The sequence below is a fragment of the Ictalurus furcatus genome, chromosome 17 (genome assembly GCF_023375685.1).
Source record: "Ictalurus furcatus strain D&B chromosome 17, Billie_1.0, whole genome shotgun sequence".
In the NCBI taxonomy this organism is placed as follows: Eukaryota; Metazoa; Chordata; class Actinopteri; order Siluriformes; family Ictaluridae; genus Ictalurus; species Ictalurus furcatus.
The window spans coordinates 25776053-25797314 of NC_071271.1; the positions used below are offsets into that span (position 1 = coordinate 25776053).

The window sequence follows — 21262 nt, forward strand, 5'->3', positions numbered from 1 at the left end:
TAACGGCCAGGAGTTCACGGTTCCCCACATCATAATTTTGTTCAGCAGGCGACAGCTTCTGTGAGAAGAAGGCCACAGGGTGTAGCTTGGGTCTGTCCCCGAACCTCTGTGACAGAATGGCCCCACCCCCGCTTCAGACGTGTCAACTTCCACGATGAAAGGTCTGGAGGGATCCGGGTGTCGGAGAATGGGGGCTGTAGTGAATGCCCGCTTAAGCTTATCCAGAGACTCCTGGGCGTTGGGGTCCCAAAGGAGTCGCCATGGTTTCCACCGCAGGAGGGATATCAAGGGTCATGCTATTTTACTGAAGTCTTGTATGAATCGCCGATAAAAGTTCGCGAAGCCAAGGAAACGTTGCAATTCCTTGATGGTTCGGGGAGTGGGCCATTCCACCACTGCTTGAACTTTGCGTTTGCCCATGGCGACCCCTTTCGGACTAATGACATACCCCAGAAAAGAGATGGTGCGCTGGTGGAACTCGCACTTCTCAGCTTTTACATACAGCCGATATTGTAGCAAGCAGAGCAACACTTGTCGGACATGCTTGGTATGTTCCTCAATGGATGTCGAGTAAATTAGGATATCATCAATATAGGCGATAACGCACCACCCCAGCATGTCCCTCAGGACGTCGTTGATGAGGTTCTGGAATACGGAGGAGGCGTTAGCGAGCCCATACGGCATGACCAAGTACTCGTAGTGCCCAGAGGTGGTGCTAAAGGCCGTCTTCCACTCGTTTCCCTCCCTGATGCGGATCAAGTTGTACGCGCTGTGTAAGTCTAGTTTCGTGAAAAAGGTCGCGGACCTTAGCTTTTCAAGGACTGCAGGCACTAGAGGCAGGGGATATCGGTACTTCACTGTTACCTGATTGAGACCCCGATAATCGATGCATGGCCAAAGGCCCCCCTTTTTTCTCTACAAAAAAGAACCCAGTGGACGCGGGAGACGTGGATGGCTGAATATACCCCTCCTGGAGAGCCTCCTGAATGTACTCCTCCATGGCCCAATGTTCTGCTTGGGAGAGAGGGTATATTCGGCCCCGTGGTGGGCTAGCTCTGGGGAGGCGGTCTATGGCGCAGTCGTAGGGTCTGTGTGGTGGTAAGCCACTTGCCCTTTCCTTGCTGAACACCTCGCTGAGGTCATGATATTCTGGCGGGACTGTGACAGGGACATGAGCTAGAGGACTCTCCATTGTTGTGGTGGCCACAGGAACCGGAGGGCCCATCAGGCAGTGTTGTAGACAGTAGGGGGACCACTTGGTAACCTGTTTGTCCTCCCACGATAACTGAGGGTTGTGATGTTCGAGCCAAGGGAGACCGAGAATGATGGGGTGCCTAGTGGAAACTGTAACGTAGAGGACGATGGTCTCATGGTGAAAGGCACTGACTTGTAGGTTGAACGGCGCTGTGCAGTGTGATATTACCCCACCTCCTATTGGGGACCCATCGATGGACTTAACCTCACGAGGCTGAAGCAATGGGCCGTATGGGGAGGCTGAGAGTCCGCGCCATCCGCTCATCTACGAAGTTCTCAGCTGCTCCGGAGTCGATGAGCGCTGTAAGTACAAAAGACTGGCCAGAATGTCCAATCACCACAGGTAAGACAAAGACATGAGAATTACTTAACTGGATAGGACTCACCCGGTAGCAACGAGGTTGACTAGCTGTGCTACTGGCATAACATCTTTATTATCCTTTCCTCTTTATATTAATATCTGCCAATAGAACAAGATAATGTAAACCTTGAAATTAGTAAATATGTAAACAACATAAAACATAGAACCTTTTATATCAGACTGCCCAATTTTTAGGTGAGCAAAAGTATAGTAAAATATTAAAATTAAAGTAAATTAAAGTAAATAACACTTAATATTTGGTTGCATAAAAATTGGCACTGCCATTCCAACAGTTTCAGAGGGGACTGTATAATAATATAATAATGCAAAATATTACATAACTTTTCCTTTATTAAATATAGCTTCACTTGCTTAGATATGTTTTTGCGGTGTTTACATTCCTGTAAGGTAGGGAATAAATTTGCATGTGTGGTATGTGCACAGGCCCTGGTTCCCAACAGAGAAATAAGAACACTAGCAGGTGGGTTGTACAATATTTACATCACGGTCTGAGCTGTCACGTGAGAAAATATGGTCCAGCATCTCTGAATATAATGCATGTACACAAGTTGAAACTACAGTACAACAAGGTATAAGGTAGAGCAGAATAAAGAGTAATAATAGTTTGATAATTAAAACTAATTTTCACTGCTACAGCTCCACTAATAGGTGTTGGAAATGTTAATGATCATTTCATGCTGTCATGTTTAGAACTGTACACTGTAAATGTAAACAAACTGAGGTATGCTGAATGTGTATGCTTATTTCTGTTTTACTTCATTATGTCTGTTGTTTCAGGCTGGAAAGGACGTGAACAAAGTCTACATCTTCATCATGAGTGCCTTGAACTCCAGTTTATTACAAAATGCATCATTTGTGCGTCCAGAGTACTTTTTCATCAGTGGATTTTCTGGAATTCCTTTCAGCCAATACTATTTTGTTTTTTTAATTTTGATCTATATTGTCTCACTGTGTGGTAACTCAATAGTCCTTTTCATGATATTAGTTGACCGAACTCTGCATATTCCAAAATACATGGGGATTTTTAATTTAGCATTGTCAGACTTTGGTGAAACAAATGCACTGATTCCTAGCCTTGTGAAGACTTTGTTTTTTGATTCACAGTACATATCCTATGATGCTTGTTTGGCTAACATGTTTTTTACTTTTTTCTTTGCTGGTGGACAGGCATTAACTCTTGTTGCCCTGGCATATGATCGTTTTATTGCCATTTGCTTACCTCTGAGATACCATGCTGTTGTAAATAACTCTTTCATGTTTGCAACTTTAACAGCAATATGGATATTTAATGTTGTTATAATTGGCACAACTGTAGTTTTTATTACACGACTTTCATTCTGTAAAACCAATGAGATAAAGAGCTTTTTTTGTGACCATGGGCCAGTTTATACAATTGCTTGTAATGACAACAGCATTAATTCCTTCATGGCATACTTCTGTACTGCAGTATACCTCTATGCACCATTGACTGCTATAGTCTTATCATACATAGGCATTCTGCTGGCCTTAACTAAGATTACAACATGGGAGAGTCGTCTTAAAGCGCTCAAAACATGCATCTCTCACCTGTTGGTAGTAGGAGTGTTTTTCCTACCTATAGTGGGTACGTACCTTGCTGCAGTAACTTTCTCTCTCCATCCTAATGCTAGGATAATTAATACTTCACTATCAAGAACTATTCCACCCATGTTAAATCCCATTATTTATGTCTTGAACACAAAGGATTTCAGAGTCTTTATAGTGAAAATGCTTAAAAAGAAAACCACCATAATTTCCCAAGTGCATGCTTTAGCAAAGTGATATGAAACAGTTTAGTATTTTCTACATTTAAAGCCTATTTTCCATTCCCAACTTTATTACTTCAACATGTTATACGTATGTTAAAGCTATGTGAAAATGTGCTAATTATTAATATACCTTATTTTAAAAATATATTTATCCCAACTCTGTAACATACAACTAGCACAACTCTATTTTTTTTTTAATTCAGCTCCATCAGACTTTGGTGAAAGAAAAGTTCTGATTCCTAGCCCTGGGGAGCCCGTCCTTTTTGATTCTACTGTATAAATTTACTGTTTGTCTCTCCAATTTTATTTGTTAATAAACTGATATCCTGATGTGTGCTATCAGATGCAAACTTGTAATTGCTCCTGAATGCATCATAGAGCACAGGATGTGCATGAATGTATCTACATGGCTGCTTCTAATATTTTACTATGCTGCAAATGTTCTTAAACAACTGGTTCAGAATTCGCCAGATTTGGATCCCTGTTGTATAATGTATTGTATTCTGAACAACTGATCAGTCTTCAGTAATTTATTTTATGAATGACACAGTTCTGTTTTTTACTTTGCCACTATCTATTAATATTTCCATGAAGTAGGGGTGGACGGTATGACCAAAATTCTATTTCATGGTATGAGTGAATTTATTTCATGGTAACGATATAGTTATTTATATGTAGTTATTCTGGGAAATTTGACAAAAAGGACTTTCTATTAAGTAAACTTAAAAACTATGGAAATGAAAATACTTCACCTTATTTGATTACTTTTTCTTTTATTACTATTAAATATAGTAAATGAAAGAATCTCAACATTTAGATGAACCATACCATGACAAATTTTACAGTATACCACATTTCACAGTTTGATGTGGAATGCATTTGAAGACACTGCGAACCAGGGCCTGGGTTAGGTTGCATATTTTCAGATATCAATGTAATTTGGCACCACAATTTCACAACATTGTACAACAATACTTTTTTGGAACACATGCTGCATGCAAGTTCAACCATGGAGTTCCTTGACAATACAAAAAAGTCATACAGCACATTTGTAGCCTTGTTCCCTGAGAAGGGAATGAGACGTTGCGTGAGCTTCATGTTGTGGGAAGCGCCCTCGCACATGACCAGTATCTGAAGCTTGTGTAACATCATGCCTATTTATAGGGCTGCAGCGCCCAGGTGACGTGGCAGTTAAGCACGTCGCATGATATAAAAATGACACCTGTGAACAGTGCAGTCAGCCTCTATTATCTGATGCCAAGACACAATTCACAGGCATGCCCCAGTATGAGAAAGCTATGCAACATCCCATTCCTTTCTCAAGGAACAAGGTTATATGTGTAACCCAGACATTCCCTTTCAAAGTGGTCACAGAAAGGCACAGAAACTTATGCAAGGATCTCATTTTATACCACCAAAGACTCTTTCTTTTCAAAGATTTTGAATTAGAAAATTGCTTAGGACACTCATAAAATTCTTTTTCATGTACTGTATAATTTGTGATATAAGATAAGATAAGATAAGATGTACATTTATTGAACCCCCGTAGGGGAAATTCAAGTTGACACAGCAGCACAAGTAGGATGAGTAAGATCAAGAAAGAAAATAATTTCCATAAATATTTATCCAATAGAAATAATAGAAACAATAAAACAGATCTGTGTGTATGTACATATTCTAGAGTTCTATTTGTATAAGTACATGTGCAGTATCCTCAGTATTTATATACATGTTTAAGATCTTTGAAATGACAATTAACTGTTGAGTGTGTATTTCTGTAAGACTCAATCGGTGGAGTATGAGGTACTAGGTATTGTTGCATTGTGGAGTATGATAGCTGATGGCACGAAAGAGCCCCCCCAGATGTTTTGAGGCATGTGGCTGGATGAATCTGTGGCTGAATGTGCTCCTGAGCCTCCTCACCTCAGTGTAGAGAGGATGCGAAGGATGGCCTGAGATTCACTCCCCTCTATTTCAGATAATCATTTCAGTCAGTGGTTCATTCAGTCTGAGCTGGAGATTTCCAGGATTTCAATGCTTGTAAGAGTAATGTATGTTAAAACAAATTCTCCTAAACATGGACATACAATCATGTTATAAAATATCAATCAATATTAGCTATTCTACACTACTCAAGCTGTTAGTCATATGCCTTAGAAGGAAGCACGATCGGGCATGCATCAGGCAATCTGAACATATAATTTAATCAGTTACTCTTCATTTGTATACCATGTTATTAATAAGAAACTCTTGTCTGGTGAAGAGAAATATCTGATTGAAGTTCACAATATTATATGGGAACTAAAGTCTAATGTCTATCAATAGGTCCACAATAAACCTATTATGCATGAGCAGTGCATTACAATGAGGTCAACAGCATACCAAGAATGATGCTTGGCAATTCTATAACTGTGATTTCTGAAGCCTGCATGTTCTGCACACCCTTATGTAAATGTACAATTTTTTTTTTATTTTTATTTGCAACTTTTATTGTTCTACAATACATTTCTTGATCTCCCAGATCTTACTTTACCTCCTGAGTCAACTGTTGCTGATCTTGAAGATTTATTTAATGATACCTGACTACAATAACATATATCTCTGAGCAATAAAGATATAGGCAAATTCAACTAAAATTTCTCTTTATTATCCATACCATCCATCCATCTTCAACCACTTATTCCTTTTCAGGATCGCAGGGGAATTTGGAGCCTATCCCATCGGGCACAAGGCGGGGTACACCCTGGACAGGGTGCCAGTTCATCGCAGGGCACACAATCACATACACATTCATATACTACAGACACGCCAATCAGCCTACCATGCATGTCTTTGGGAGGAAACCGGGGAGAAAACCGGAGTACCCGGAGGAAACCCCTGCAGCACAGGGAGAGCATGCAAACTCCACACACACAGAGCCGCGGGAATGAACCCCGACCCTGGTGGTGTGAGGCTGACCACTAAGCCACCTTGCGCCCTTATTATCCATACCTACTTATTTTAATATCTGCCAACAGAACAAGATAATGTAAACCTTAAAATTAGTAAATATGTAAACAACATACAACATAGAACCTTTTATAGCAGACTGCCCAATTTTTAGGCGAGCAAAACTATAGTAACAGATGAGTCTTGAAATATATTAAAGTAAATAACACTTAATATTTGATTGCATAAAAATTGGCATTGCCATTCCAATAGTTTCAGAGGGGACTGTATAATAATATAATAATGTGAATATGACATAACTTTTCCTTTATTAAATATAGCTTCACTTGCTTAGATATGTTTTTTTGCGGTGTTTACATTCCTGTAAGGTAGGAAATAAATTTGCATTTGTGGTATGTGCACAGGCCCTGGTTCCCAACAGAGAAATAAGAACACTAGCAGGTGGGTTGTACAATATTTACATCACGGTCTGAGCTGTCACGTGAGAAAATATGGTCCAACATCTCTGAATATAATGCATGTACCCAACTTGAAACTACAGTACAACAAGGTATAAGGTAGAGCTGAATAAAAAGCAATAATAATTTGATAATTAAAACTAATTTTCACTGCTACAGCTCCACTAATATGTGTTGGAAATGTTAATGACCATTTCATGCTGTCATGTTTATAACTGTATACTGTAAATGTAAACAAATTGAGGTATGCTGAATGTGTATGCTTATTTCTGTTTTACTTCATTATGTCTGTTATTTTAGGCTGGAAAGACGTGAACAAAATCTACATCTTCATCATGAGTGCCTTGAACTCCAGTTTATTACAAAATGCATCATTTGTGCGTCCAGAGTACTTTTTCATCAGTGGATTTTCTGGAATTCCTTTCAGCCAATACTATTTTGTTTTTTTAATTTTTATCTATATTATCTCACTGTGTGGTAACTCAATAGTCCTTTTCATGATATTAGTTGACCGAACTCTGCATATTCCAAAATACATGGGGATTTTTAATTTAGCACTGTCCGACATTGGTGAAACAAATGCACTGATTCCTAGCCTTGTGAAGACTTTGTTTTTTGATTCACAGTACATATCCTATGATGCTTGTTTGACTAACATGTTTTTTACTTTTTTCTTTTCTGGTGGACAGGCATTAACTCTTGTTGCCCTGGCATATGATCGTTTTATTGCCATTTGCTTACCTCTGAGATACCATGCTATTGTAAATAACTCCTTCATGTTTGCAACTTTAACAGCAATATGGGTATTTAATCTTGTTATAATTGGCACAACTGTAGTTTTTATTACACGACTTTCATTCTGTAAAACCAATGAGATAAAGAGCTTTTTTTGTGACCATGGGCCAGTTTATACAATTGCTTGTAATGACAACAGCATAAATTCCTTCATGGCTAAGCTGTGTACTGCAGTATACCTCTATGCACCACTGACTGCTATAGTCTTATCATACATAGGCATTCTGCTGGCCTTAACTAAGATTACAACATGGGAGAGTCGTCTTAAAGCGCTCAAAACTTGCATCTCTCACCTGTTGGTAGTAGGAGTGTTTTTCCTACCTATAGTGAGTACGTACCTTGCTGCATTAACTTTCTCTCTCCATCCTAATGCTAGGATAATTAATACTTCACTATCAAGAACTATTCCACCCATGTTAAATCCCATTATTTATGTTTTGAACACAAAGGATTTCAGAGTCTTTATAGTGAAAATGCTTAAAAAGAAAACCACCAAAATTTCCCAAGTGCATACTTTAGCAAAGTGATATGAAACAGTTTAGTATTTTCTACATTTAAAGCTCAATTGCCAAAGGACTGTACAGCGCAGAGTTATTCAAATGTACCTGCAAAAGCCCAGTGTGTCTTTAGGTCTTAATTCCAGTCAAGCAGGAGCCTGCCTGATTACACTTGTTTAATCATTTGGTTTTGATATGTAAATGACTCAATTGTGAGTTCAAGTTAGCTGAAATTAAAACTTTTAGTAGTTCCCCTGTTTAAACCCACACATTCACACCATCAGGGGTTATATAAGGAGTCACGGAACTTTTCTTTCTTTCTTTCTTTCTTTCTTTCTTTCAAGTACTGAAGTAAGAAAGGTGTAGTTAGAAAACTGTGTACTTGAATGAACTCAACATTTCCAACATAACTGGTTCCCTTTCATAGACCTTTCACAGAAGGTACACCAGTTTGCTCTATACTTAAGACCAGCAAACACAGGCAACACAAACAAACAATGAAACAAACACCTGTTTTCGACCCACATTCTTACCTTACACTATGTTTACAATGTGCTAATTATTGATATAAGTGCTTTAACTTTAGTAGTACTTTTTATGCTTTTTAGGTAGACATTGAGATGATCAATAGGAGTTTGTAAGGTTTTTAAGCTTATAACACTGACATACAGTACATGTGTAGTGAGATGACATAATGATTCATATTTTTGAATTCTTATTTTTGTGGTGGTGGGGGTGTTTTTTGCTGGTTCTTAGACCTTTCTATGTATTTGGAAATTTTATCATTTGATATTTTATCCATAAAACTATGCAAAATATGTACCTGACATACATCTGAATGTGATATATTTATAAATAAAGTGATATCCTAATATGTCTTATCTGACCTTAATGCAAATACTGTATGTATATGCTTCTAACTATATCCTATGCACATGTAGGTACACTATATGGCCATAGGTTTATGGACAACTAACCATCACACCCATATGTAGGCCTTTCCAAAACTTTTGCCACAAAGTTGGAAAACACAATTGCATGTGAGTGTCTGTATCAATTAATGTCTGTACAGGATAATGCAAAAGTTGAGAAAGAATGTTTTTTTGGTCTATTGCTGCCATCTTGTGGTAAAATCTCTTCCATGTAGCATGGTTCTCCATTACTACAGGAGAGAAAGTCAAAGTGTAAAATAATGTAATTTGTGGGAGGCCTTCGCTGTACACCTATGTAGTGAAAAAAAAGAAAGAAATAAAGGTAATCCTATGTCAATTCTACTCTACTTATTGCATAGATGTATTTAGCTGTTCATGTAGTGTATGAAAGAAACCTGCAGGACTGTCTTAAATCATTAAAAAAATGCTTCTCCTTTGCCTTTGGTGGTAGTAGCAGGGGTGTTGAACAGGGGGTAACAGTGCATCTATTAACAGGAGTAACAGGAGCCCTCACGGAGGGGGGCCCAAAAATGTATACTGATAATCCATCATGACTATGGATACATAGCTAGTATAATGACATGCTAACAATAGGAATAAAATTTTCACTCTCGCTCAAATTCAGCTTGTGGTGTAGGAAGGAGACCTGGACTACAAAACATGAAGCCTAATTTGGGTTATCAAAAAAGAAAGGAGTGGAGAGAGAGGGAAAGAAAGCTGTATCTGGCAAGTTTTTTTTTTTTTTTTTTCAGAAGAAAAGTGAGCCTTTGTTATGCAACTTGCAAGAGAAAAACTGTTCGGATCCCTTTTTTCTCAGTATAGTAGTGTTGTCAAAAGTACCGGTACATCAGAAGCAAGTCGATACTGAAATTGTAAAAATATAACGATACCAGCCTTTCTGCAGTACTGGTAGTACAGAGTACTGACTTAATTTGGTACTTGCTGATAGGCAGCTCAAATTGCCAACATGAAATCTAGCCAGTGGGCTTTGTAAAATAAATGGTAGCATGCAGCTGTACCAAGTTGTAAACCCTCTAGTATGTGCCAAGGATATACGTTTTAAAGTTTATTTAATACTTTAAATAAACTTATTTAGTCTAAGTTATTTTTGAATTGCTTGATTCAAAGAATATATGCGGGTCATGTATATTCTGTTAATATTATGTTAATATGTTGCTAGTTTGTTTTTGACCCTTTGAATATAGACTGTGCAAATAAAAAAAAAGTCATGAAAATAAAGCAGTCTGTTGTTTTATTATTTATTTGTTTGTTTATTTATTTATTTATTTTAAAATTAATTATTTAAAATATTAATTAAAATTGTAGCATTTAAAATGGGGTTGGGGAGGATTTGGTGTAGTGAGGGGCCCACCCCTTGGTTCTGTGACCAGGGCCCAACATTTGGCGCTACACCCCTGGGTAGTAGGAGTATTTTTCCTCCCTGTATTGGGTACATGGAAAGGCTTAGGGAAGTTTTGAAAATAGGTAAACCTTTTCTAAATATTTTGGACAAATATATGTATGTTTTCTTAAAGTGGATATGTTAAAGAATGTTATATGCAGAAAAACTATTGGTTCCTGATTTTTGTCAATTCAGAATTCAACCACAGGGCAATTTAATGGATTTTCCCAGGTCACCACACAAAGAAACTTTATCATGTGTAGTTCTCATATTTAGTCACTCATTTGTGATTGTAGGTTGCACTTATGTGACAATCAAAAGTGGTTCATTTTGCTCGAGTTATATATAATAAATATGTAATTGGCTTAAATATAAAATTTGGATGGTATATATAAGTAATGTCTATTCAGTCATCTGTTAAAATAAAATATATAATGAAGCTGGGGATTAGGTATGGTAGGAGGGTAATGGACAGATTAACCTAGTAGCCAATTAGAGAATGACAAATAATTTCTGTAAAATGTTCAGACTGAATTATCTACAATGTTTTAGGTGATTTGGGTGTATAAAATCTACTTCTGTAAATGAATGGATTGATGGCAGTTGTTTATTTATTCAGCAGAAAGAGGTTTCAGTACTCCACATACTGTACTGAGTGTCCAGCTGCACTGTTTATTTAAACAAATAAAGCAACAACAAATACAGTATACTTTAGCCATTACATGTTATTCTTAATAAACCCCTAATGCTGAATTATATAAGAGTGGAGTTTACTGAAAATTAAGAACAGTTAATGCAAATTAAAATAAAATTCTGGAATTTCTGGTAGACTTCCTCTACATTGTGAAATGAAATTTAAACAACTTTACAATATTTTTCACTTTTATTCCTTTGACAGTTGTCAGGTTTGGATGTTCATACAAATACACAGAAGAAATAAACAATGTGACTGTATTTTAATTGTGTTCATGTAATCTAAGTGTATAAAAAATCTCATCAAGTACACTTGCACACAAAGGTGTGTGCAACCAACAATTAATACAATATTCTAATTGCAGTTCCTGTTTTACATCTAAGACACATGATATTAAATATGGTCTATAATTATAATGAACTGCTCTAAAAACTTTGCTTGAATAATTAACACTTTTTCATCAACTGTGGTGACACTTTACGTGGTTTAAAACATTTCAGCAACTTGTCTTGCAGTTCCTCAGTCTTTAGACTATATATGATAGGGTTTAACATGGCCGGCAGTGTAGTGGACACTGTCAGAATTGTTGTGAAAAGATCAACTGATTGCACTAATCGCAAGTTCCCTAGTACGTAAGCCAAAATGACTGGCATATAATAAATAAGCACCAGAACCATGTGAGTAAGACAGGTGTTGAAGGCCTTCCAGCGTTGGGTTGTAGATGCAACTCGCAACACTGCCACAACCACTATGACATACGAGCAAATAATAAAAGTTAGAGGGCCAAACAGAACAGTTAACGTCTTAGTAGTTGCCAGATTCCTGTTATATGACGTATCTCCACAAGCTAGCTTGTAAACCTGGCCATGCTCACAACAACAGCTTGGCACCACCCTTGATCTACAATAGGACAGACCACTGGCCAGAGCTACAGGGTAAAGCTCAATCAAAAAAACCAGAAGCCAAAGCCCGGCTATGATAAGCACCATCCTCAGATTAGTATTGATAGTAGGGTAGCGCAAAGGAAAGCAGATAGCAATCAGGCGATCATAAGCCAATAGAGCCAGTGAAAAGGACTCCATGTCACCAAAAAAGTGCATGAAAAACATTTGGGAGAAGCACAATTCAAAACTGATGTGATTGAGGTTGAATACAAATACAGGAACCATCTGTGGAATAATAACACTGTTCATAGAAATGTCAACGACAGCGAGGTTACAAACCGCAAGAAACTTGGGGTTCTGTAAACTGGAGTTCATCCAGATTACAGAGAGAAGGGTACAATTACATAGTAAAGTAATCAGGTAAATAATTGCCAATGCCAGTATCAGGTAGTTCTTATTGCCCAAAGAATTGAAAGCAACTAGATAAAATCCATCAGCAAATGTGTCCGTCCCATTGGTGCTATTAAAGCTTAAATTCATTTGAATAGCTTCTTCACACCTGGAAAAAAAATCAATTAATACTTTTTAGATTAAAATGGCAATTATATATACGTGTGTGTGTGTGTGTGTGTGTGTGTGTGTGTGTTTCTAAAACTTGTAAAAGCTAAATTAAACATTGGGTTCTAGACTTTATCAATATTTCAGTTCATATTTTCAGTTATCATGTAATGTTCAATTATATTCAATGCATATTAGAATCTTGACTTACAAACCAGGTCCAGACTCCACTCAACCATGGCACAAGGCAGAGTGAATATCACACATATAAAGAGTTGAGGAAAAAGTAAAATGGTGATTTGGGAATAATTAGTAACTGTGTGTACCAACAAATAAACAATTAGCTTTGTAGTTCAGCTAATTATACCAATTAAGCTTTCTCTCAAGTACCTAATTAGAGCATAAACAGGATTGTCTATTTAGTAGTTATCAATGTTAGCTTTTAACGTTTCCAACCTGTTAAAGAACAACTCACTGATATGACCCTTAGGGGACAGACTAGAATAATTAAGTGCTTGTCATTTTTCTCCTCATATAACAGATAACCACTGAGGAATAACCATGTAACCAAAACATTATTTGTCCCCACAGAAAAAGAAAAGTAAAAATACCATTATAATTGTTTAATTATACTTATGTATATGTTTATCTATATAGTGTTTTATTTACTGTACTTAGTTTATATTTTATTATATGAATACCTATCATTACTTGTTCAATTTGAATAATATGTCATATTGCTAGTTCTATATAACTATATGGTGGTACGGTGGTGCAGACGGCAGCACTGCCAGCTCATATGTCCAGGGTCCTTGATTCAATCCTGAGCTTGGGTTACTGTCAGTGTGGGTTCTTTGGTTCCCACCTCTTAAAAACATGGCAATAGGCTAAGACGAATCGCCCCTAAGGGTGAATGAGTGTGTGAACATATGTACATGTTGCCCTGCAATGGACAGGTGTACCATCCAGGATGTAACTCTAGCTCATGCTCCAGATTCACTATGACCCTGACCAGCATAAAGTGGCTATTGGTAGTGAGTGAGTAAGTAATTGAGTATCTCAGGGAGTTTTCACACTCAGGTATTTTTTTTCTAGACCCAAAGCTGTTGGCACTGTGAGATTTGTTTGAGTATGAAAGTTGTTTTCAAATCTGCATTCAAGGAATTGATCTTAGGTCTGCATCAAGTGAAGTGTTAAATAAGGTCTTTGCTTTAACTTGTCGTATTATTTTGTTTCACAATGAAAGGAAAAGGATGTGATTTTTAGAGAAGAGAGAATGTCTTCTTTTTATATAGAGCAAAGAAGGCATAAAATGAGTAGAACTCAAATTATTTACAGCTTTGACCAAACCAGTAAAGCAAGCATAGAGAACAAATACTTTTACAAACAAATTATTTTTTTATTTAAAGAAATAAAATGATTATAATAAATAAATATTAATAAGAACAATTAATAATTTATTTCTAAAGCATTCTGAAGCATTGCAGTTGCTCAACTTTCTCTACATCAAAGTTAATGATGTTTGAATGAACGCCACCCATAATACATTAAACTGCCAAAAAGCATACAAAGATATTTGTGGTGTAATGCCTAACAGTACACATGAAACATACGCATGATAAATCAATGATGTGGCTAGAGATACATGGCATCATTACAGTATAATTGCTTCAGAAAGGCTGCATCACTGGTAATGAAGAGATCAATGCTGTGAATATTATCTGATATAGATTTTATATAAATATATCTTAATAACAAACAAATAAATAGTCTTGGTGTTTAACCAGATATCATGGATGACCATGGTAGTGCACGTGCTGCTGAAAACCCACCCCTTAGGCCATATGACAAGACAGCCCATATATGACAAGACATATATATCCATCCATCCATCCATCTTCAACCGCTTACTCCTTTTCAGGGTCACGGGAAACCTGGAGCCTATCCCAGGGAGCATCGGGCACAAGGCGGGGTACATCCTGGACAGGGTAAGACATATATATATATATATATATATATATATATATATATATATATATATATATATATATATATATATATAAGAAAAAGGCAGTGGGCCTAAAACAGAACACCAAACTTTACCTCATTATGTATAGAGAAGTCACCATTTACATCTATGAACTAAGCCAAGAGAGGGCCGTTCCCTTAATGCCAACAACGTTTTCTAGTCTACGAAGGAGAATAGTATGATCAGTGTTATCAAAAGCTGCACTAAGGTCAAGCAACATAAACAATGAGACACAAGCCTGATCAGAGGCCAGTAGTAGGTCATTTACTACTTTAACTAGTGTTTAACTAGTGATGAAGAGGCCTAAATCCTGTTATGAGCATAGCTGCTGTGTGCTACAACTTTTCCTAAGATCTTGGAGATAAAGGGAAGAATTGATATTGGCTTATATTTGGACAATTGACAGACAGGGTCGAGATCAGGTTTTTTAATCAGGGGTTTGATAACTGCTAGTTTAAATGATTTAGTCACATAGCCAGTGCTAAGGGAAGAATTGATCATTTTTAGAAGGGATTTGATTACTTATGGAATAATCTGTTTGAAGAAACATGTAGATAAGGGATCTAGTATACAAGTTGACAATTTTAATTAAGAAAGTAATGAAATTAGTTTGGTCTCTCAAAGGGGAGTAAAACATTCTAATCATTGATCTGAAATTGTTATATCATTATCTACAGGGTTAGTTAATAAGACTGTGGTTTTCAATGAATAGTTTTTGTCTAATATTTTCAATTTTGCCAATGAAATTTTATGCCAATGCCAATTATCATAATGTTACTATTCAAATATCAAATACTGTCCTAGTGTACTGTCATCATATATAACAGATTTTTGAGACATTCTTGAGTCTTGATTTAGATTAAAGCACTGTAAAGTGCTTGAAGCAGGTAAGCAATATAAAGTGTTATGGATAAATAAACAATCAAGCAAAGCAGGGAAAACACAAGCCAATGGTTTCACGATAATTGAAGCAGACTAACTGTCTAATTAAAAGGGAGCAATAAACTAACCCATATTTGCCATTCTACATACAACCAGTCCACATTTAAAATTTTTGTGTTAAACTTCTTCTTTGGGATATTTGCTTCCATCTAGTGGTAATTTTGTAATGTAATTTAATTCTGCTTATATTATTTAGAAAGAATCATGGAGATATAATAATAATAATAATAATAATAATAATAATAATAATAATAATAATAATAATATAGCTGCAAGCAGCAATGGCAGATTCCTCCTCAAGATTATGGACCATTTCAAAATTGACATGGTAGAGAAATGTATCCGTCTTATACAACATTTCAATGCATTTGGATCAGTGGCAGATTTTAAGTTAGTTTTTGTAGTTTTCTACAAATAATCATTGTAGAGAAAAATCCATCATGTGGACATTATGGGTTCTTGAAACCTTTTTGTTCCCCATGAGCAATAAGGCATGCATTCAAACTTTTAGACATTTTGGCCTGGCAGGGTCGAAATGCCATTATTTTGAATGTGTCAACTGTGAGGCGTGTCCTGTAGTGCCCCCTATACTCTGTTTATGCCCATGCTTTCTGAGAAGTGTAAGTCTAGTCTCCATTTCAGTGTGCCACAGTAAACTTGATCAAAATTGACCAAGCTTCATGGATCTGGACAAGAAAAGTTACTATTTCTGTTAGCATTAGCTGTGGTCAAATCAGCCACAGAATGTCTGCCTAATAGACAGGCAGCCCACCCTTGCCAGAAAGCCATGGATGTGTGTGAATGGCCCCAAGCTCACATGCATGTAAAGAGCCTGTGACATCAGTGAGAATTTTGGAGCATGCGTGGACTGTGGAGGAAGAGAGATATCCACTGGCAGAGTGCACTAGCATTTAGCCAAGCATGCATATTTCAGATATTCACAATAAATCTATTTTTCATCTTTCATTCATTTCTCAGATTTGTTACCCAACATTGTCAAGAGTCTTCATATGAACTGGTGATTGAATCAGAGTATCCGATTTATGACTAGTGGGTGTGTAAATCATTATCTTACCATTAGCAATAAATTATTATTCCTTTTAAAGTCATTGTTTTTGGAGATATGAGGTTGTCATCGCACATGGTAACAAACTGTAGTGTCCTGTTTGTGTGTGGCACAGATCAAGTCCATAGGTTAATGTTCCATTGATTTATGGACACAAGAAATATGTGCAACAGTTGTCAGTTCACCAATATTTAAATAGTTTGGCCAATTTTTATTTGATTCCTTATTGTTTATCACCCTATAGAAAAACATGTATCCCACACATACGTACCACAGTTCAAGTCACTCGGACCTACAGTTCATGAGGAGAAGATTTTTGTAGTTTTGGACAAATTTTCAATGTACCGGAAAATGTATCATTGCAGAAACTTTTCACCATACAGATCTTATTCACTGGGCACTTTAGGGAGATAAGGAAAATAATAATAATAAGAAGAAGAAGAAGAAGAAGAAGCAGAAGAAGAAGAAGAGGAAGAAGAGGAAGAAGAAGAAGAATACTAACAATAGGTTTCCTCCTAACGGAGGAATCCTAATAATAACAACAACAACAACAACAACAACAACAATAATAATAATAATAATAATAATAATAATAATAATAATAATAATTAATACAATTAGAACCATCTCTCTCACTCTCTCTCACTCTCTCACTCTCTCTCACTGTCTCTCTCTCACTCTCTCTCACTCTCTCTCACTCTCTCTCACTCTCTCTCACTCTCTCACTCTCTCTCTCTCTCACAGCCACACAGAGTACTGTACAGAAATATTATGCACATGCAAAGAAATGCTGTAAAGCAAAGATGCCTTCAGAAAGAATGACATGCAATTACTAAAAAGAACAGTAAACAGTAATAAACTTAGAAAAGTCAATATTTGGTGTGACAACCCTTTGCTTAAAAAAAAGTCTCATGCATATATATATATTCAAGTCATATTAGTATATGTATATGGAAATTAGCTTACTGAGTTTTACTGAGCATCTTGGAGTATCTGCCACAGTATTTCTGGAGACTTTGTTACACTGGATTTTTGCATGCAAATGCCAGCAGCCTCCATTATGATTTTTGTCTGAAACGTGGTCTGTTACATTTGTTGTTCTTTACTGACATACAAACATTTTAATTTATGCTTGGAAAATTGTTTTTGTACAGGCTCAGGGCGCACAGTGGCTTAGTGGTTAGCACGTTTGCCTCACACCACCAAGGTTGGGGGTTCGATTCCCACTGCTGCCCTGTATGTGACGCTTGCATATTCTACCCGTGGTGCGGGGGTTTCCTCTGGGTACTCCAGTTTCCTCCCCCAGTCCATGACATGCATAGTAGGCTGATTGGAATGTCTAAAGTGTCCGTAGTGTGTGAATGTATATGTGATTGGCACCCTGTCCAGGGTGTGCCCGATGCTCCCTGGGATAGGTTCCAGGTTCCCTGCAACCCTAAAGGATAAGCGGTATAGAAAATGGATGGATATATAAATGCATACATGGTAGGCATAAATTAGGCATAGTATTTGTGACATTTGTGTTACTTTTTTCATGTTAGAATGTATGAAACTATTTTTCTGTATGCATTACAATGCTTTGAATTTGAATTCCATTGTCAACCATTTAGGTCAAAGAATCAATTCTATAGCCCTACTAGGCTAATCCTTACATTATTGTCCAACAGCTGAACTCCTAATCTTGAACTGCAAATAAAAGACAGCTTACTGAAAAATAAACTTGTTTCTGAAATTTGTTGCAAATAATCATATTTGCTTATATTTCATTGTCAATGATCAAGCTTGGATTTTCACACAAATACAGTTAGGATAGAAATTGTGATTATTTATTGTGCACATGTTCAGTCTATGCATCCTGTACAAACATATTTAGAATGCAGATAATTCAACTGCTAATATGCATCACATTTCCATACAATGGTTCATGCAACAGATGGTTCCATTTAAATATTTGTAGTAAGTTAAAATATCACAGTACCAGTCGTATGTGTCATGAAGTATAATGAATTCCTCTAAAGCCATTCCCTGATTGATTCATTCTTGTTTATTAGACTGTATTTGACACTTTTTGCGGCTTAATAAATTTCAGCAACTTGTCGCGCAGTTCCTCAGTCTTTAAGCTATATATGATAGGGTTTAACATTGCTGGCAATGTGACACAGACTGTTAGACCTGCTGTGTAAAGATCAGCTGATTGCAGTAATTTCAAGTTCCCTAGTATGTAAGCCAAAATGATTGGCAGATAATAAATGAGGACCAAGATCATGTGAGTAAGACAGGTGTTGAAGGCCTTCCAGCATTGTGTCGGAGACGCAATTCGCAAGACTGCCACCACCACTATGACATACGAGCAAATGATGAAAGTCAAAGGACCAAGCAGGACAACTAACGTTTTAGCAAGTGCCAGTCTCTTGTTATAAGAAATATCTCCACAGGCTAGATTATAAACTGGGCCATGCTCACAACAACAGCTGGGAACCACCCTTGATCTACAGTAGGAGAGGCCACTGGCCAGAGCTACAGGGTAAAGCTCAATCAAAAAAACCAGACACCACAGGCTGGCTATGATGAGCACCATCCGCACATTAGTATTCATAGTAGGGTAGCGTAAAGGAAAGCAGATAGCAATCAGGCGATCATAAGCCAATAGAGCCAGTGAAAAGGACTCCATGTCACCAAAAAAGTGCATGAAAAACATCTGGGAGAAGCATGATTCAAAACTGATGTGATTAAGGTTAAATACAAACACAGGAACCATTTGTGGAATAATAACACTGTTTATAGAAATGTCAACTACAGCGAGGTTAAAAACCGCAAGAAACTTGGGGTTCTGTAAACTGGAGTTCATCAGGATTATAGCCAGAAGAGTAAAATTACATAGCAGTGTGATCAGGTAGATAATTCCTAATGCCAATATCAAGTAGTTCTTATTGCCCAAAGAATTGTAAGCAACTAGATAAAATCCTTTATCAAATGAATCTGTGCTATTGGTGCTATTCATTTGAAATTCTTCTTTACACCTGGAAAAATAACACAATTTTAATTTCATTAAACATTAAAAAAAAAAACATCATGCACATGACATTTCAAAGTAAGGAAAAGCTAAATTATATAATGCTTCCTACAATGCTCTATTACATGCAATACATAACAGAAGCTTGACTTACAATCCAAGTACAATTAGTCCACTGAACCTGGCCAAAAGACCCAGTTATAATCACAAATATAAAGTGCTGACAAAAAAGTAAATGGTGATTTGGGATTAATTAGCTACTGTGTGTACAAACAAAGAAACAATTAGCTTTGCAGTAGTTCACCTAATTATACCACACATTTCTCTTGAGTACCTAATTAGAGCATAACGAACTACAGTTCACCATAAATAGGGTTAATTGTCTATTTAGTAGTCATTATTTTTGACATATTTTTGAACCAGTTAAAGAGCAGGTAAATGTATCATTTTTGTGCACAAATACAACACCAGAAATACTCACTGATGTGACATTTACACAAAAGAAAAGGATCACTATGTGCTTGTCATGTTTCTCTTCACATAACAGAGATCATAAATAATTGTTAGAGAATAATCATGTTTCAGCATTTACAAAATACTGAAATAAGGGGGGAAAAAACAGTAAAAAAGAACATTACTATATTTATCCATACACTCAATGATATAGAATATTTATGATTTTCCTAGAGAAATAACTGCATTATTAACTGCATTAAGTTTTATAGTACTGCATAATTGTAGTGTTATTACATTAAAATGTTAACACCCCATTAAGGAGTTTTAACATTAATAAATTTTTCTAAGCTCAAGGTCACTGACAATTACATTTGATCAAGTGTGAAATATATTTTTTCCACCTGTGTGCAGTGCAGGATATTGATCGTTGGTCCACTTAAAACTGTTGGTCTAATGTTTGCTTTAAAGTATAGTCCACATCATGTCTGAAAGCTATCACCTCATGGAGCCAGCAGTGGAATAATGTGATCGATTGAACTTGTCACTTTACTTTGTGCTTAAATTTTCACAAAAGAAAATTTTCTTCTTGATATATAGAGCAAAGAAGCATTCAAATGCAAGTGCCTAAAATACTAGACTTTCTCCATATCAACATCCATATCTGGGCACATTTCTTAACAAATTTTGGACATACTCAGTCCAAGTCCATGCACCCTGACCTGTCTCCCTGTTGATCACTACAATAGCAGCACAAGTAATGATCTAGCTCTTGATTCCATCTCTCCACTTGACATTAGACTGGGGGTGATAGTCTGACATATAATTGCCTGACACACGTAAAACATAGCTTTCCATAAATAGGAGATGAACTGCCACTCCTGGTCAGAAACGGTGTGTTCTGGAAGATTGAATAATCAAAAAAGTTAAATAAACATTCTTTTGTTTGGGGGGTTGAGGGTAATCCCATTAGTGGTACTAGGTGGCACATCTTGGAAGATATGTCAACAACAATAGGAACTGTAGTGCATTCCATCTGGGGTTCCTCTCTGGTTCCTCTCAAAGTTTCTTCCTCATATCATGCCAGGAATGCATCCAGATTTCTGTAAACAATGTCCATTGTCAGAGCCTCTATATATAAATAAAATTTAATTGAACTTAAGTTAG

General features: G+C 36.7%; 4 protein-coding genes across 4 annotated transcripts; 2 read left to right on the forward strand and 2 right to left on the reverse strand.

The window, feature by feature from the left end:
* The first annotated feature begins 2359 nt into the window (after window positions 1-2359).
* On the forward strand, window positions 2360-3559 carry LOC128621825 (olfactory receptor 7A5-like). Its single transcript, XM_053647818.1, has one exon. It carries the CDS (start codon window positions 2360-2362, stop codon window positions 3434-3436), a length of 1077 nt encoding a protein of 358 aa, XP_053503793.1. The 3' UTR covers window positions 3437-3559.
* A 3411-nt stretch (window positions 3560-6970) lies between these two features.
* On the forward strand, window positions 6971-8177 carry LOC128621826 (olfactory receptor 10A2-like). The gene has a single exon (XM_053647819.1). It carries the CDS (start codon window positions 7115-7117, stop codon window positions 8150-8152), a length of 1038 nt encoding a protein of 345 aa, XP_053503794.1. The 5' UTR covers window positions 6971-7114; the 3' UTR covers window positions 8153-8177.
* Window positions 8178-11582: 3405 nt separating this feature from the next.
* LOC128621828 (olfactory receptor 52K1-like) lies at window positions 11583-12617 on the reverse strand. The gene has a single exon (XM_053647821.1). The coding sequence runs from the start codon at window positions 12572-12574 to the stop codon at window positions 11597-11599; it is 978 nt and encodes a 325-aa protein (XP_053503796.1). The 5' UTR covers window positions 12575-12617; the 3' UTR covers window positions 11583-11596.
* A 5955-nt stretch (window positions 12618-18572) lies between these two features.
* LOC128621827 (olfactory receptor 1361-like) lies at window positions 18573-20065 on the reverse strand. The gene has a single exon (XM_053647820.1). The coding sequence runs from the start codon at window positions 19676-19678 to the stop codon at window positions 18677-18679; it is 1002 nt and encodes a 333-aa protein (XP_053503795.1). The 5' UTR covers window positions 19679-20065; the 3' UTR covers window positions 18573-18676.
* Window positions 20066-21262: the final 1197 nt, after the last annotated feature.